The sequence below is a fragment of the Saccopteryx leptura genome, chromosome 1 (assembly GCF_036850995.1).
Source record: "Saccopteryx leptura isolate mSacLep1 chromosome 1, mSacLep1_pri_phased_curated, whole genome shotgun sequence".
In the NCBI taxonomy this organism is placed as follows: domain Eukaryota; kingdom Metazoa; phylum Chordata; class Mammalia; order Chiroptera; family Emballonuridae; genus Saccopteryx; species Saccopteryx leptura.
In genome coordinates this window covers 12,524,675-12,541,598 of record NC_089503.1, presented here as the reverse complement: position 1 = coordinate 12,541,598, position 16,924 = coordinate 12,524,675, and the positions used below count along the sequence as shown (strand labels likewise).

Genomic DNA, 16,924 nt, shown 5'->3' with positions numbered 1-16,924 from the left:
CCCCAGACTGCCCGCAAGTCTACACCCTAACCCTGGGTGAATAGGTCAGTGGGTCCACTTGCTGGGAAACTAGCCAGTTTTGAACCCAAGGGCTCCTCTTTTCCCTCTTCTGCAGCTGCCCAGGCCAGTCAGAGTGGTAGGCAGGGGAGTGGAGAGCAGGTGGTGGATGGTCAGAGTCATCCAGCAGGGAGAAAGCTGAAAGAATGACTAGAAAGCTGAGATTCTACCTCTGCGCTCTGTGCGGGAATCTCCCTAGCCACCCGGACCCAATTAGTCCAACGACTTAAACATTTCCAGGGATAAAGAACTTACTACCTGTCAAAAGGGAGAGCAATACAGTTTCAAATAACTACCTTTGTTAGGAAGTGTTTTTCTTCCCACCTAAGTAACCTGTTCCTTTGGTCCTGCCTCTATAGTTGCCCGCTCACTGGCTACCTCAGCCTGTCACTGAAGTCCTTAATTTAACATTGGTGGACACAAGTGAACTTGGTGTTTCAACAGTAGCCTGAATTTTTGTATTCTTCCTTTTCAGATACCACTTTTATTAACAGTCTAATATTAGTTGGCTTTTGGGGTAACCCCATGATACTGTTAGTTCATATCACAGAGTTTACAGAAAAGGAAAACCTCTGGTGTTTTTGGTGTTTCTGTTGTTTATTAAACATAAGTTGCTGAGCTGATCTCCCTACCTGAACCTGTGTGGTCACATTTTTGCAGATGTTCATATTTAGGCTGGTTATCTCACCTTATTAGTTTTGATCTATCTTCTAAGCTAAGCACAAAGTCTCAATAAGTAGGATGCGAAAATGTTCTGTCTCCTCAGTTAAATGCAATTTCCATATTTACATCCATTCTGAGCCCTAAGGACCCTCAGAACCCTAGGGCATTCTTCCTTTGTGCCGCTAACATCCAAAGGTGCACTTTCTCCCCCTACTGCTCACTGCATTTTCATACTGCATTCTTCCCCATTATGCACAAAGTGCTTCAAAGGGCACCTTCAGCCGCCACTTAGTCACAAATCTAGCTCTGAATTATTCTAGAATAGGGATAAACATAAAGACCTTCTCTCACTTAGGCAACACAATCTACCACAGCACTGCCCTTATCACCCCTACCTAGACTACCACGCAGTGTCAAATAGATGCTCCATCCTGGCCCCAGAAGCTACCCACAAATTCTCACATTTAACAGGACAAACGTTTCCTTTTACACACCTCTCATACCTCGTGCCAGCTCCTCCCACACTGTAGCTCACCTGAGCTCCATTGCTTCCCATAGCCCCAGCCCTGCATCCCAACCCTTAACCTGGCAGGGTCTGCCAGTAATGGCCAGTGAATATCTGAGATGCAACTGTTGCACTTAAAGAAAGTCCTCATTCACCGTCAGGAGAGGTTCGGGGTATTTAATATGTAGATTCTTACTGGCACACTTCAAGAGCGACAAGTTTCTAAACAGCCCCTGGCAGCTCTCCTGTTCCCAGCTTCTCTGACCCTATGGCATTCATCTTGCTCCTCTTATCAACAGTTTACTTCTTTTAGTTTGCTTTTCTTCTTTCTTGTCCTTTGGTTTGTTTGACCTGAGACTCAAAGTTTGGACCCTGAGTCTCTAACTCAATACTGGTCACCTTCAAGGACTAGTTTGGGCATATCCCTTAGTTCTTGAGTGTTTCCTCCCCACTTCTGTGGCTTGTGGCTTCTGAGTAACAAAAGGGACCCTCCATCAAGGGTGGAGGACCCAAATTGTTGGCTGCAGAGAGAAAGCCTCTCTGGCTTCTGACCTTTCTAAACGGTCATGTGATGAGTCAGTGTTTCTATTATCCTCCCAAAGGTCGTTCCTGCAAAGGCCTGGAGTGAAGCTAGCTCTTCAGCGCCTCCATGGGAAGGAGCCATTCCAGCTGGCTGCAGCAAGGCTCCACAGGCAACCTTTCACCCCTGCAGTGGTGACTAATGGTTTTTAAGGGGGGGGTGAAAGTGTGGCAAGCAGAAGGTCAAGTTCCCAAAAGATTGCTGGAACTCAATCCTGAATGAATCTACCCTAGATTGAAGGAAACAAAAGCTGTGAGGACTCTGCAGCTTCCCAAGTCAAGGCTGAGGCCACTGATGATAACCTCTCCTCGATGTGGCAGGTCTCCTTGGCTCCGGATCAGGCCGCGAAAAGGCACCAGAACATGTCACACTACATTGTCTTCCTGACCGTGGCACCTTAGTCCATCCTCTCATCTAAGATTTGACTTTTTCTTTTTTTTTTTTTTTAATTTTTTTGTATTTTTTTCTGAAGCTAGAAACGGGGAGAAACAGTCAGACAGACTCCCGCATGCGCCCGACCGGGATCCACCCGGCACGCCCACCAGGGGCGACGCTCTGTCCACCAGGGGGCGACGCTCCGCCCCTCCGGGGCGTCGCTCTGCCACGACCAGAGCCACTCCAGCACCTGGGGCAGAGGCCAAGGAGCCATCCCCAGCGCCAGGGCCATCCCTGCCCCAATGGAGCCGCGGCTGCGGCTGCGGGAGGGGAAGAGAGAGACAGAGAGGAAGGAGGGGGGGGGGAGGTGGAGAAGCAAATGGGCGCCTCTCCTATGTGCCCTGGCCGGGAATCGAACCCGGGTCCCCTGCACGCCAGGCCGACGCTCCACCGCTGAGCCAACCAGCCAGGGAAAGATTTGACTTTTTCATCACAACCTGGAGACAACTGCTCACCTGCCTCATTGTCCCAGTAGAGCCCAAGCTCTGTGTCCATCAGGCATCCCTGGTTCGACTTCCCCGTGCAGTGGGACACTCCTGCTTTTCAGCAGGGCTGGCAGCCTCTTTGAGACTACTTGTGAGGAGGCTATGAGGATGCTACTGATCAGTGCCGAGACTAACTGCCACCGGAGGAAAGACACGACCGACACACAAATTAGTTGCAAGAATCACACAGGCAATTTTATTACTCACAAATCCTTTTGGTGTGCCTGGGTACAGCCTAAGGGGGCCCCATTGGCGTGCTCCTCTCGGCTGTCTTTGGTCAGAGCTCAGAGCAGCGTGGAGACAGTCCATGCTCACATTGGAGTCTGGGCGACTAGTGCAACAGGGGGCCCCTCAGCTTTAGTACCTTTTCTGGCTAACGCCTTCTAACAGGTGTCAATCTACAGGATTATCACCTCAAACCACCTTTTTGGAAGTTCCTAGCAAGGAGCCCTTTTTATGTTAATCTACTGAAATGTTACATTATACCACTTTTAAAATGTTCCTAGGAAAGCTTCTTTTTATGTTAACTTACAGTTATGACATCAAGCCACTTCTTATCTGTGTATAACTTCACAGACACACCAACTGGGCCCTGCTCAAAAGTCAGTCTGTTTATCACATCTGCACATACTATAGTAATTCCTATCCAGATGGCATAACTTTATTTAATTTCCTTAATTTTAGTATTATATATATCTTAATTACTTTTCTATATCTTCCATATTTTTTATATTTCTATATATTTAATTACTATAACATTATATTACTCCAACACTCATTAAATCTGGTCTCCAGCAAGGGGCAGGCCTTTTCAATTCAAACCATAACTTGAAGAATTCAAATCAGTGTTGAGTTGCAAGTTCAAACTGGTTTTTGAGAGCTGATTCTCTTCTCCGTTCAGATCCTTATTCCCGACCCTCAGCAAGGCCAGGAGAATATGGGCAAAGAACAGTACTGAAACACAGGGCTGCCTCCAGCGGAGGAAACTCACCCAGAAGACCCTTAAAGCAGAGATGCTTCCTTGCCCTTTCCCTTTTAAGTGAGAATCTCTCAAAACCCCAGTTTGAACTTGAAACAACTTTCCTGACACTGTATCAAGGGATGATCTTAAGGGAGCTGGCCAATATGCCTAGATCAACCTGTCTCCGCTGTTGGGACAGAGCAGCCTTTATTCCCACTGGGTCACTGGTGGAAATGTAGGCCTAGACACTCTGACCCACTGAGCTGAAGACAGGCTGTTTGCGGACAGAAAGAGGAACCCCCAATGTGCCCTCCTCTTGTACTTTAAAACCAAAGGCACCAAAGGTTTATTTGATTAACAGCGGAAACATAAAACTAGAATGCAAAGGGCATGTGAAGGCAGGAAGTTGGGAGGCCCGTGAAAAGCTACAGACCCGACTTGCCGGAGGCCAGGGAGCAGTGCCCGGGGGCTGATAGGTGGGAGACTGCATCTGGCTGTACAGTGGTCAGCAAAGGCAGCCCAAGCAAACCCCAGGCTCAGCAGGTTACTGACAGAGGTCAATGGGAATCAATGTTGACCACGTGAGCTTGAGAGGGCTTGTTCCAGAGGCAATGACAAGTGACTGCAGAGCTGCTCAGTGCAGGAAATGAGAGCAGGACATTGGGCACAGCAGTGCCAAACGCTGGAGTGCTGTGCAGCAGGAAAAAAAGCAGAAACAAATGGCTCTTTCTTTTAGATTCTACTTTATTTGGTAAAACTCAGAAACTAACCACCAGCTCACATCCACCCACCTCCTTCTCTGTGAAGAAGGCAGTTCCCCAGAGACAAAAAGGCTGTGGCTTGGGGGTCATCTACCATCTGTAGGTTTTATACTCGGGCAGCATGGCCTGGTGGTCAGGTCTCCAGACCCAAAGCTCTCAGAGGTAACAGAAGAAAGTAAAAGGAAGCCCTCACTTCAAAGAGAAGCTCTCACTTCAAAGACAAGGAACCCTTCCCACCCTTCTTCCCTTTTCCCCATAACCTCCCCACACCCCAAACTAAACAAAAAGATAGCACAGCACTGTGCACGAGTGTGAGACACACACACAGAGCTTCCTTCCAGCCAAGGGCTGCAAAACCCCTCCCTGGAAGGACCACTGCACACCAGTCCGGGTCTGGTGGCCCAGGTGATGGCTGGGCCCTTGAGACTGGTAAAAATCCAGGGAGATTATTTCACCTTGGCCCCTCCCAGGTGTCCAATGAACTGACTTTAGCTCTAAGAAACCCCCACTTCCACACAGGCAACTGTGGCTTCTGGGGCAGCTGGCATAGGGAAAGGGTTCCCGTGGCCGAGAAGACAGTGGTGAGGGAGGGGAGGCAGGAGGCAAAGCCTCCCGGGAGGGTCGGGAAAAGGGGGTCCCTGCCCTTGGCTAATGGATCCGCGTCAGCTCCTCCACAACCTTGATCAGGTCATCCGCGGTGGCCTCTCGCTTCATTCCGCTGCCGTCATCGTACTGCAGCAAGGAAAGGAGGGAGGCGGTGAGGGCCAAGCGGGGCTCCCTCCCCCGGGAAAGGGGTGCCCCAGCAGGGAGGGTGTTCTCATCAGAAGCACACAGCTCTCTGGGGCGGGTCAGCACGGTGTACTGACCGCGAAACTGGCTCAGAGGCTGCCCCCTGGAGTACGTTTCTCTTCCATCTCCAGTGAGCAACACCCCCAACTCAAGCACCAAGGAAATTTCTCTGCCCTGTGGGATTATGGCCCTGCCTCCTTCCCGTGGGTCTGCAGAGATCCCAGACATGCCCTGATCTGCCCTCACTGCCGAAATACACGGGTCACGGGGGTGAGGTTCGCTAGTACAGCACTGGTGCCTGGTGGGTACCCACAGCCACGGCCGCACCTCCTCTTCCTCAGATTGCACCTTCCCAGGCAGCAAGAGACCATAAGAGGGGCACTGGGCTCCAGGAAGCAAGGAGGGGAGGCACCCAGAGTTCTGAGGATCGCCTGGTATGCCTGACCCTGCAATAACTGGGTTACTGGCACAGGGCTTACCTGAAGGTTTGCCACAACCTCCTGCATCTTGGGCCGGCTGATATCCAAGAAACTCTCAATCAAGTCTCCATCAATGAAACCGGTAGCCGGTTCTGTCTTTCGCTCAGTATGAAAGGATCTCCAAGTGAACAGCGAGTTAAGGAATGTGCAGCTATTTAGAAATACCCTTACTCTAGCCATCCCCACCTCTGCTCAAGACCATCAGAAGCAATCAGGATGAGAAAAGGAACATCTCATTGCTTTTTGGACAGTTTTAGGACTGAAAGACACGTAAAATTATTATCTGCTCCAATGGTTCTCAACGGGGTGATTTTTTAAATAATGTTTAAAAAAATACAGATGAGATTTTGGTGTAGAGCCCGGAGGTGCGTGGATAGTCACAGGTGCTCCAGGTGAAGAGACTAAATGCACACACTTGGGAAGAACCACTCTTCCAAGTCTGGCCTCAGTCTTCACACAAAGATACACTGAGGCTGTGAGGCCAGAGGCATGCCAAACCGCGCCTCTGGTTAGCAAAACCGCATCAGCCCCTCTCCTCCCTCCTGGCCACAGCTAGGCCATGCTGCCTTGTAACAGCATGACCAGTGGGACAGACTCCCGACAGCAGAGCCCCTCCCACCTCCTGCCTGGGGAGGGCCCTTTAAATCTCCCATAAAAAACAAACTTACAATACTATTTGACTCCTGGGTGTCCCTGGAGGGCGGGGGTGGGAGGTACAGGCCGATCCTTGGGCTTCTAGAGTATTCTGCTTCATTACTGTTCCTAGCTTCTGCTAGCCTCTCTAGCGAGGCTCCTCAGACACTACTGTCCCCCAACAAAATCGCTGAGGTAATGTTCCTATGTTGTCATCTAAACCAGTTGTCCCCAACCTTTTTTGGGCCATGGACCGGTTTAATGTCAGAAAATATTTTCACAGACCGGCCTTTAGGGTGGGACGGATAAATGTATCACGTGACTGAGACAAGCATCAAGAGTGAGTCTTAGGCCCTGGCTGGTTGGCTCAGTGGTAGAGTGTCAGCCTGGCGTGTAGAAGTCCCAGGTTCGATTCCCGGCCAGGGCACACAGGAGAGATGCCCATCTGCTTCCCCACCCCTCCCCCTCTCCTTCCTCTCTGTCTCTCTCTTCCCCTCCCGCAGTCAAGACTCCATTGGAGCAAAGATGGCCCGGGCACTGGGGATGGCTCCTTGGCCTCTGCCCCAGGCGCTAGAATGGCTCTGGTCGTGACAGAGCAATGTCCCGGATGGGCAGAGCATCACCCCCTGGTGGGCGTGCCGGTGGATCCCAGTGGGGTGCATGCGGGAGTCTCTCTGCCTCCCCGTTTCCAGCTTCAGAAAAATACCAAAAAAAAAAAAAAAAATACAAAAAGAGTGAGTCTTAGACAGATGTAACAGAGGGAATCTGGTCATTTTTTAAAAATAAAACATCATTCAGACTTAAATATAAATAAAACGGAAATAACGAAAGTTATTTATTCTTTCTCTGCGGACCAGTGCCAAATGGCCCACAGACCGGTACCGGTCCGCGGCCCGGGGGTTGGGGACCACTGATCTAAACTGACTAATATGCAATGCCAGGAAGGCCAGAGGCAGACACATTTCAAAACAATGTACATTTCCAAGATGAATCAGTTAAAGCTGAGTCTAAGTAGGTGGAAAATCATACTATTCTTTCCATTATCGTGTCTGCACATTTTTCCATAACTTAGAGAAAAAGGAGAAAGTCTGTTCCCACAGGAAGTTGGTGAAGAGGTTTCTTAGCCAGCAGCTGCCAGCAGCAGCGTGGGCTCCCACAGCGCTCTGCCCGTGCCAGGACGTGCCACCCGCAGGGGACACCTCTGGGAAGGATATAAGGAGTGCTCGATCTTGCCCACACTTTTGATGACTTTATTGAGTCGATTCTGCATGTCCAAGAGGAGGTTGTACCAGCTCTCCGACAGCGAGGTCACCAGCCCTGAAGAGCAGAGGGAGCAGCAGGCTGCACAGAGCTCTGGAGTCCAAGTCCGGCGAGCCCTTCCCACCAGGGCAGCCCAGGAAAGCAGCAGGGCCGGGGCCCAAGTGCTGCGGCCCCTCTGCAAACGCCAGCTCCTGCTCTTCCCTCAGAGCGAGGCGGGGGCTCACGGAGGAGGCGGTGTGGGTGTGTGTCTGGCTGGGGTGACCCTTACCAATCATGCCATTGACTGTGCCGAAGAGCACTGAGCCCTGCGTGGGGGTGGAAGTCTCGCCCAGATTCTGCATAACCAGAGAGCCGTGGCAGAAGACGTTGACGAACTCTCCCAGGTGGAAGAGACCAACCTCCTGAAGGTGCTGCCGCTCCTCATCGGTGGTGGCAGCACTGAAAGGCAGTGTGACGAACTCACTACCCGAACCCCCTGCCCCGAAGGGACCACGTGCAGTGCCCCAGGTGCCGGGCCGCCCTGGCGATCCCACACAGCCCACAGCAGAGGCGCTGGTCTGATTCTCTCAGGAAGAAACGAACCTCTGTGAAGAGGAGCACTGAGCCGAGAGAGGACCCAGTGTCCTCACCCACCACAGACCCAGGGGGGGGGGCTCCAGCCGCTCCCCACCATTTCCACAGCTGCTCACTCACCTATCTTTCTGACACACAAACAGGTTAAAGGCATTTTCAGCCCCCAGGAAATTGTCATCATCTAAGATTTCCACAGCACTCATCCAGTTGGGGTTAAAGTCCCGAGCAATCTTAAAAACAAACAAGGTGCACATGAGAAAATACAATCAGCAGTGAGCACAGACCCCAGCCTGGGGCCTGTCCCCTCTCAGCCAGAGCCCAGGGCCTGCCCGCAGGAGGCCCAGCCTCTGGCCAAGCAGCCCACCCAGAAATGGAGCCTGCTCAGAGTTCAGGATGCTGGGCTGTAAATACTGAGTCGATGCAGGGTGGATGCTCCAGGGATACCGCTCTGTCCCCGCTGGGCGTGCCTGCCCCACCCCACCACCGAAACCCCGGCAAGGCCACGGCCTGAGCGAGCACTGCCCCCCCACTACCTCCTCGAAGTTGCCCTCCATGGGCTTGTAGGCGAGCAGCAGCACGGAGCGCATGAGGTCCCCCACCAGGATGAAGTCGCCCTTGGTCTTCAGGTAGAGCGCCATGATGTTGTTGTAGTGGTTGCACTCAGTGCGCAGCTCCTTCTCGGTCGTCCACTCATACAGCCGCACCTGCGAAGGCCGGGGCGTCTCGCTCACCCTGAGGGGCCCGGACCCCCTGAGCGACTGCCTTGCCCTGTCCTCAACCTCCTTCCACAGCACCAGTTAACAAGGGCACGTGGCTGTGAAACGGTCTGATGAGGTAGCTGCATGAACACTTTAGTATTTGCATTTATGAACTACGCACGAAAACAGAGCGAGCACAGCAAACTAAGCAGTATTCCCTCACAGAAAACAGTGAGTGTCAGACAAACACTGAGTCCACAGTAACACAAGTCCTACTATGGATACGACACAAGATGGCTTCTTGTGACAGACCTGCAAAAGAGCTCTAGAAAGAGAAGATCCATCTCCAATTTCTTGATCGGGAAGGAACAAGGGTGCCTCCCAAAACAGCGCCTGTTCCAGAACACTGTCAAACCTGCTCACTGCTGGAGCCTTTGACGTGAGCCCAGTGAGGAGAGAACACGAGCAGCAAGTCCAACAGAAACACTGTCACAACAAAGGACTCTAAAGCCCGGAAGTCCGTGGCTACCCTTCCGCCCACTTCTCCACCTTCTCCACGGCGATGTTTCTTCAGTTCAGATCTCCAAAAAAGAATAAAGATGCTTCACAATTGGCAAAAAAATGAACAGTTCTTTCGCAAAACGCAGCCTGAGGAAGAACCACTTGACTCCCTAGAGGAGCCTGCCCTGGCAGACCCTTCAAGGTCCCCGTGGCCCCACCATGGCCTCTGCACATAAAGAAACTCCGGGGCAGAGTATATTAAGCCATGATTCCTGGAGGTGTGTCCAAAGAACCCTAGCTCTACAGGTGTGCCCTCCAAGAGTCATTCGTCATCACCATGGCCACCACACCTCCACCGGCAGGGTCAAGGGGGCCCAGCCTTACTGGGCCTCCACACCTCCAACAGTGGAGTGAAGACAGGGCGAGCTCTCACACTCCTGGCAACACACCCACCACTCGCTCTCCACACTGTCAGCCTCCTTACTTGTAACAGACAGAGTCAAGACCAAGGTCAGACATCACCAAGCACCCAACACTCCCACTCGTAACCCACGGGTTCCAGGCCTCATCTGTCCAATATGGTCACCACTAGCCACACTTGGCTACAAAACACCTGAACTGTGGCTGGCCCAAACTGTGGTGTGCTGGAAGTACAAAACACACACCGGGTTCTGAAGTCGTAGTACGAAAAAAAGTAAAATATCTCACTACTAACTTTTACAGTGATTACACATAAAATTACATTTTAGATCTACTGAGTTAAATAAAATGCATTACTAAAACTAATTTCACCTGCTTCTTTTTACTTCTATTCCGGTGGCTATTAGTTTAAAATTACACGTGTGGCTTCTATGATATTTCTATGAGATGGCAATGGAGTAAACAGCTCCTAATCTGACCTCCCATCCGACCCCTCCCATTTTTATCATTACCCACTAGAACAGTGTTTCTCAACAGCCGAGCCGCAGACCAGTCTGCAGACGGTCCGCCAGCAATTCCCCGCTGGTCTGATGTCGTATGAAGATTTTAGACACAATGATCTTAGTCAAATTCGCTTATGCTCAGGGTGATTTCTGCCTTAGCAGTCCCCAAAACAATTCTATTTTCATGGGTCCCCAAGTGTAAAAAGGTTGAAAATCATTGCTCTAGAACACACTGTCACTAGTCACGGACGACCTGTTCTCTGGCTGGCCCCTTGTTACTCTAACTGAAATGTATATCTTTTCTTAGGGCCCTGTGGCCCTCTCACCCTTAGCCATTTTCCCTCCCTGTCCCTTGTACTGGGTCTGAAGGAAGGACGGCCTTAGCAGCACGTCCTCACCTGCCCTTCTGGACTTCTGTCCCACCTCTCCCCTCAGGGAGTCAGTTCTGAAGCTGATACCAGTAGCCCACTCCCACGGCCACTCCCTGATACAGTCACCTCCACCCACTTCATTACTTGCTCCCACACAACATCCCTGTAATTCTCAGGGACATAAGGAAGATCCTTCCAATACTGACCTCTAACCTTGTCCAATACCCCCTTCCCCATTTACCATGGAAATGGCTGCCCTCAGAGCCTGTCATTAAAAATAAGCCCAGAACCTGTGCTGTCTCCCCTTTCCCAGATCCCCAGAGGCCATCACTGCAATGCTTCCCCTACAGATGCTCAACTCCTGGGCCCCCCCTGGAACACACTCACCAACAAAACCTAACTGATGGAGTTCGACTCTTCAACTACTGCTGAGGGAAAGCAGGCAGCCGGATGACTGGTCCACTTCTCAGTCGTGCCTTTTCCTCGCCCACTACGCTTCGGGTGCAGAGACGGGCTCACACCTCCTCCCCTCTCAGCCTCTGACACCCCCTTCTTCATCGCTCCTCGTGCCTCCGCACACAAGATGGGCTCTCCCACAGGAGCCCAGCGCCTCCACCCGAGGCCCACGCCGTGCCGGGCTCCACACCACCCTCTCGCCCACTCAAACACACGGCACCAGTAAGTCTTCTCTCATGGACCATTCCCACCAGGAGAGAGACGTGCAGCAGCATTTTCTAACCTGAAAAATTAAGTCTCTCGTCCTGATGTTCCCTGTACTTACCTTATTCCTCTCTTTAGTACCAAACTCCTCAAAAAGGGTTTTAATATTAGCTGTCCTCTCCCTCGTCCCAGCTGAACCCTCTTCAATGTTTTCTTCCTTCCCCACTATTCAACCAAAAGAGCTCTGGTGCAGGGTCACCACCAACTTTCCTGTTGCCAGTGGCCAATGCTACCCCTTCTGTGACCGGACCGACTGGCAGCACGCCGTTTACCGGCTCCCTCCTCACTGCAGGGGTCTCATCCGGACCTTTGGCTTGAATGCTGCTATCTCCAGCCTACCTCTTGCCTGGAGCCAATGCCTCCCTCAGCCCACTACCTCCCTAACATCTTCACTACAATGACTACTGAAACTTAGCACGTCCAAAACCAACCCTCTGGTGTCGCCACTGTGACGTGAGACGTATATATTTGATCTTTGCCCCAGTTCCCGAGACTTTCTAAGTGATATGGGTAATAGAAACACCTCACACAGAGCTCCCAAATCCCTTGGAATTTCCTAGGTGTTAAGAGTCTTTTGTTCTAATAAGGTCATTCTTGGTGACTCCTGCATAGTTCCAGGTTGGGGTGGTCACCAGAAAGACCAAAGCTGCGATTGGAAGCTTGCAATTTTCAGCCCCACCCAAACAAGAGGTTGGAAACTGAGTTAATAACCCAGCATGCCTACATGGTGAGGTCTCTATAAAAATCTCTAAACTACAGGGTTCAAAGAGCTCTCAGGTTGGTAAACACATGCACGTACTAGGAGGGTGGCACACCCCAATACCATGACGACAGGAGTCCTGCACTCCGGATCCTTCTGGAACAGGGCCATAGCTCTTATTCCCCACAAGTGCATCTCAATCCCCACAAGCACTTAGGATCCTCATGGGGGTTCCATAACCAAGTCTGATATTTTGTGCAATCTGAGCCTCCCAGATTCCCAGCTCCATCCTCCATCCCCACTACTTCGTTATCCTTCAATTAGACACACACAGCCCCAGGAAACACACAGAAGACATGCTCTGCGGTTAATGGTGTACAACCTAACATATGACAGGTACCAGGGGGTATGGGCCTCACCGTGCTATTGATGCTGGCTAACAGCTTCCCGTTAAATTCCACCATAGAGTACACAGCCCCCTTCACTTCCTTTTCAGCCACGGTCTGTAGTTTTCCTGGAGGGGATAAAAAGACACTCTTTTAAGTCTCCTTTATGAGCTCATACTTTAACCAAAAGAAACCTCTCACTGGTGCTCTGGCTCTAACTCCTACCTCAAAACCACTCACCTGAAAGCAGGAAATACAGTCAGTGTACACTGAGGTTAACTACCACTGGAAGTATGAGCCCCAAGGTAACGTGCGGTAATTCTAGACACTGTCCAAGATCTGCCCACCCTCAAACTCCAGGTCTGTCTAAGATGGAGACCAATTCCATCTCAGCCATCTGATCCAAGATTTCTGGACTGAAATCCAGTCTTTAGAACCATACTGGGGGAGATGAGCAGAGATATAGAAATAAACACAAAAGTTTTGAAATTGGAAAGAAGTCCTAAATGGCTGAGCAACCAAGTGGAAAACAAATCCAGGAATCATCACTCTTACTCTAGCCACTCGATTCTCTTAGCCGTCATTCACCTCTCCCCCGTTTCCTGCCTTTCAATGAGTAGAAGAGGAACAGGGGCCATAGATTGTACATGCCTCTGCTCTCCTACTCCAAAACACATTCAATCAATAGCTTGAGAGAGCAGAATGTCTCACGTCACAGCAGTAACATGGGTTCTATTGCTGCTTAACTGAAGCTCTGAAACCTAAAATAGTCTGACTTTCTCAGAATTTCAAATCTCTCAAAAGCTGGAGACTGCGTCCACTTACCATCTGAATACTGAAACACCACAATACGACCCTGCTTGGGCTCCGCCTCTTCCGGGTACACCATGGCTGTGCCCACGATGAAGTACGTGTTGGGATCTTTGCCCAGTTTGCAGGAGACCAGGCTGAGGGCATACTCGTTCTGCAGAAACTGGTGGGCATGAAGCACTAGAAGTAGAGTGGAGAGGACGACTGGCTGATGACCCCCGGGCACATGTAACTGGCACCTGAGACAGCTCGCTCCACATGGAGCACAGGTGCTGACTATGCACCCGCCTCCCGCTGCTCCTGTCCCTGCAGACACTCCCTCACCACCCATTCTGACCTGAGACCCCTGCCTCCCACTGCTCCTGTCCCCGCAGATGCTCCCTCACCACCCATTCTGACCTGAGACCCCCTGCCTCCCACTGCTCCTGTCCCCGCAGACGCTCCCTCACCGCCCATTCTGACCTGAGACCCCCTGCCTCCCGCTGCTCCTGTCCCCGCAGACACTCCCTCACCGCCCATTCTGACCTGAGACCCCCTGCCTCCCGCTGCTCCTGTCCCCGCAGACGCTCCCTCACCGCCCATTCTGACCTGAGACCCCCCGCCTCCTGCTGCTCCTGTCCCCGCAGACGCTCCCTCACCGCCCATTCTGACCTGAGGAGATCCCACCCTTCCCTTCTTCTCTGCTAACGATGCTCTATTCACTGTCTACCAAACCATGTAATACACCAGAACCCAGAAGAGCCCAGTCCAGGGAGAGCACAGGTATAGAATGACAGAGAGCTCAGCCGCACCTTCGAAGGTGTGCTGGTCAATGATAAGGAGGTTGTGCACCTCCACCTCTTCTCCGAAGGAGGTCTCATGAGGGGCGGTGCTGCTGGAGAACAGCTTGCTGGAGCTGACGCTGCTCGACAGGGCCTGGGAACAGAAGGCACACGCATCACCCTCGCGAAAGCGGACTGGCGCTGGAAAGAGCCGGGCGGTGAACAGACAGGCCCGGGGATGGAGACTGAGTCTGAATGAGGAAAACTCTGAAAGCTGGCGGCTCGAGTGGAGCTTGAAGAGCCGAGGTTTTCAGAGGATACAAGAACGAGAATAAGGATCTAAATCCGTGTGGAATTGACACAGCACTGTAACAAAAACCTAAGGGTCATTAAACATCATTAAAACATTGACTCCACGTCAATCATGCAAAGCTAGGGAGGAAGTACCTAAGAAAGTGACAGACTCCACCTCTCTCAATGTAACAGCAGGAAGCACTTCAAATAAAAAGAAAACTAGAAAGACCTTCTACTCTGATTAGAGAAGTCCCATCACAGATGTCTGGGAGCAAGAAGGCAGAGAACACATGGAGTAAGGGCATCAGCCAACATCCCACTGTGTGCGACTCTAGACTGCCCCATTCCTATCATTTGCAGATGAGAAAATTGAAGTTAAACTTGCCCAAGGTCACACAGCTAGCAATAAACCTTGAAGCCAGTTCTGTCAGACTCTGAAGCCCATGCTCTGAACTATTACACTACGCTGTCCCCAATTATGCACACCCTACCAAGTACCCAAACTGGTGAGAGAAAAGGAATTCTTCATCCTGCAAAGCCACAAGCAGCAAAATCACTGTCATGTGCAGCCCAAAGTTAGCCCACCAATGAGCAGGCCAAATCCAGCTCCTGCCTGATTTCATAAGGAAGTTTTATTGGAACCCAGCTGTGTCCACCTGGTATTCATGGCTGCTCTCCTAATGGCAGAGTTGAGTAGGTGACGGAGACCACTTGGTCTGCAAAGCCAAAAATATTTCCTACCTGACCCTTTACAAACAAGTTTGCCCCTGCGCTAATGCCATCTTTCTTTGTCCACTGCCCTCACCTGAGTGCTGGCACTGGGCCTCAGAGCAGTTGTGCCCCCACTCGTGTCCTGGACTTCAATACGGCTGGAGAGGACCCCAAAACACTGGGACACTTCCTGATAGCAGATCTTCCTGCAGGAGAAGTACAGGACACACTGCCTCTCAGAAGTCTGGAGTCTCTCCACCAACCCCCAGATCCCCACCCCACGCAGCTCCCCGACCCGCCTGACCTGGGGGACTCGTAGAGGGGAACCGTGCGAATGTGCAGCTTCTGGATCTCATCGATGGTGCCAATGGTGAGGGTGCTGTTGTTGGCCAGTGCCAGGCTGGAAAGAAGGGTCTGGGTTTAGAGTGAGTAGACCCAAAGAAGGAAACAATTCCAGGAGCTAACTCCGTAAGGGGAACAAAAGGAAGGCAGAATTACACCAGCTTACTCCAGGGAGCAGTCCCAACTTTGACCTTTAGGTTAAAAACCCTCTGAGGAGACTTCAAAATTCAGAGGCCTGGTCCAACCCTTAGATTTTATTTCATTGGTCTGGGTGGGTCTAGGCTAAGATTCAACAACTTTCAATTCAATGCTAATGTGCAGCATTTGAACCTGAAACAGATTTTCAATCACAATTTTCAAATTATCTAGAATCAGTGGGAGGGCTTTTCAGTCCGATTGCTCCTGCCCAGAACCTAACATTTCTAGCGAGTTCCCAGGCAGTGCTGGGACTGCTGAACTGGCCACCCTCTGAGAACTCCTGCTCTAGGGGGATACATAACGACCTCAAAATCAGGAGTTTTGGTCATTTGAATCACCTGCAAGGTTTTCTGAAAATACAGATTCTAGGGCCCAACCTCAGATCTGCTGAATCACAATCTGAAAAAGATGCAAAAAAAATCTGTACTTTAAAAACCGTTTGCTGGGTATTTCTGTGGGAAGCCATAGAGAACCTCTGCTCTTCCCTTCCCGTCTCAGCTTTTTGCTGACTGTGGCATTGGGAAAAGGCTGGAAGGAAGGAAACTGAGGAAAATATCACGATGCCCCCAATCCACGGTTCCTGCTGAGAAAGAGAAAGAGGCTCACCTGTCAGGATAGCCATCTGAGTTGAGGGGACACATGTAGTTCACCTCCTTGAGGTTGACATTGGAGAAGACCAGTTTGTGGTTGCTGCTGTAGATGACAGTGGGCCGGTCAGAGCAAGCAAACACGTTGGTGGTAGAAAGAGAACGGAAGGTCCTCAACACTGTGGGCTGGGTGCCCAGAGTCACCTTCTTACGGTCACTCAACAGGCCTACAGAAAGAACAGCATCAGAAGAAAGAAGGAAAGAAATCAGGACAAACAGCTGGATTGTGAAGTTCAAAAGAAGCACCTTCAGGCCAAAACCTCTGCTATTCCAATCCTCCTCATTTTTCAAAGAGCCCCTCACTCGAAAAGTGCTATTCTCACCTGTCTCAATGTTGAGCCCAAAGTAGAAAAGTGCCCCATCTCCCAAGGCACAAAGGAGGTAGTGGCTACTCTCAAACGTGGTCATCAGGATGGAACGAGGAATGATCTCTGTGAAAAGGGTACACTAAGTTCTTGTTCCACATACTGACTCTGGTCCCAGCCCAAGTCCTCAGAAGAGCCGTACCTCCACCCAGCATCTCTTTGTGCAGTAGCTCAAAAGAGGGCAGCTTCAAGATCCGGGCTGAGATGTCTGTCCAGAGGCCAATGGCACAAAGAGGGGACAGCCCATTGCTGTCCCCTAAGGGGGTAATGTCCAAGCAGGCCACTTCGTGTTCCATCTCTGTGTGGCTGAACGAAG

General features: G+C 51.1%; 1 protein-coding gene across 1 annotated transcript in view; it reads right to left on the bottom strand.

Annotated features, from left to right (window-relative positions):
• Positions 1 to 4,412: 4,412 nt before the first annotated feature.
• DDB1 (damage specific DNA binding protein 1) overlaps positions 4,413 to 16,924 on the bottom strand; it is a 28,952-nt gene continuing 16,440 nt past the window's right edge. The window contains exons 14-27 of the mRNA XM_066360920.1: positions 16,751 to 16,914; positions 16,567 to 16,674; positions 16,203 to 16,410; positions 15,361 to 15,456; positions 15,151 to 15,262; positions 14,082 to 14,205; positions 13,306 to 13,470; positions 12,514 to 12,608; positions 8,715 to 8,885; positions 8,302 to 8,411; positions 7,877 to 8,046; positions 7,563 to 7,665; positions 5,716 to 5,839; positions 4,413 to 5,179 (exon numbers count right to left, since the gene is read on the bottom strand). Coding sequence (XP_066217017.1) covers positions 5,096 to 5,179; positions 5,716 to 5,839; positions 7,563 to 7,665; positions 7,877 to 8,046; positions 8,302 to 8,411; positions 8,715 to 8,885; positions 12,514 to 12,608; positions 13,306 to 13,470; positions 14,082 to 14,205; positions 15,151 to 15,262; positions 15,361 to 15,456; positions 16,203 to 16,410; positions 16,567 to 16,674; positions 16,751 to 16,914 — 1,834 coding nt within the window. The 3' untranslated portion in view covers positions 4,413 to 5,095. The remainder of the gene's footprint in view (positions 5,180 to 5,715; positions 5,840 to 7,562; positions 7,666 to 7,876; positions 8,047 to 8,301; positions 8,412 to 8,714; positions 8,886 to 12,513; positions 12,609 to 13,305; positions 13,471 to 14,081; positions 14,206 to 15,150; positions 15,263 to 15,360; positions 15,457 to 16,202; positions 16,411 to 16,566; positions 16,675 to 16,750; positions 16,915 to 16,924) is intronic.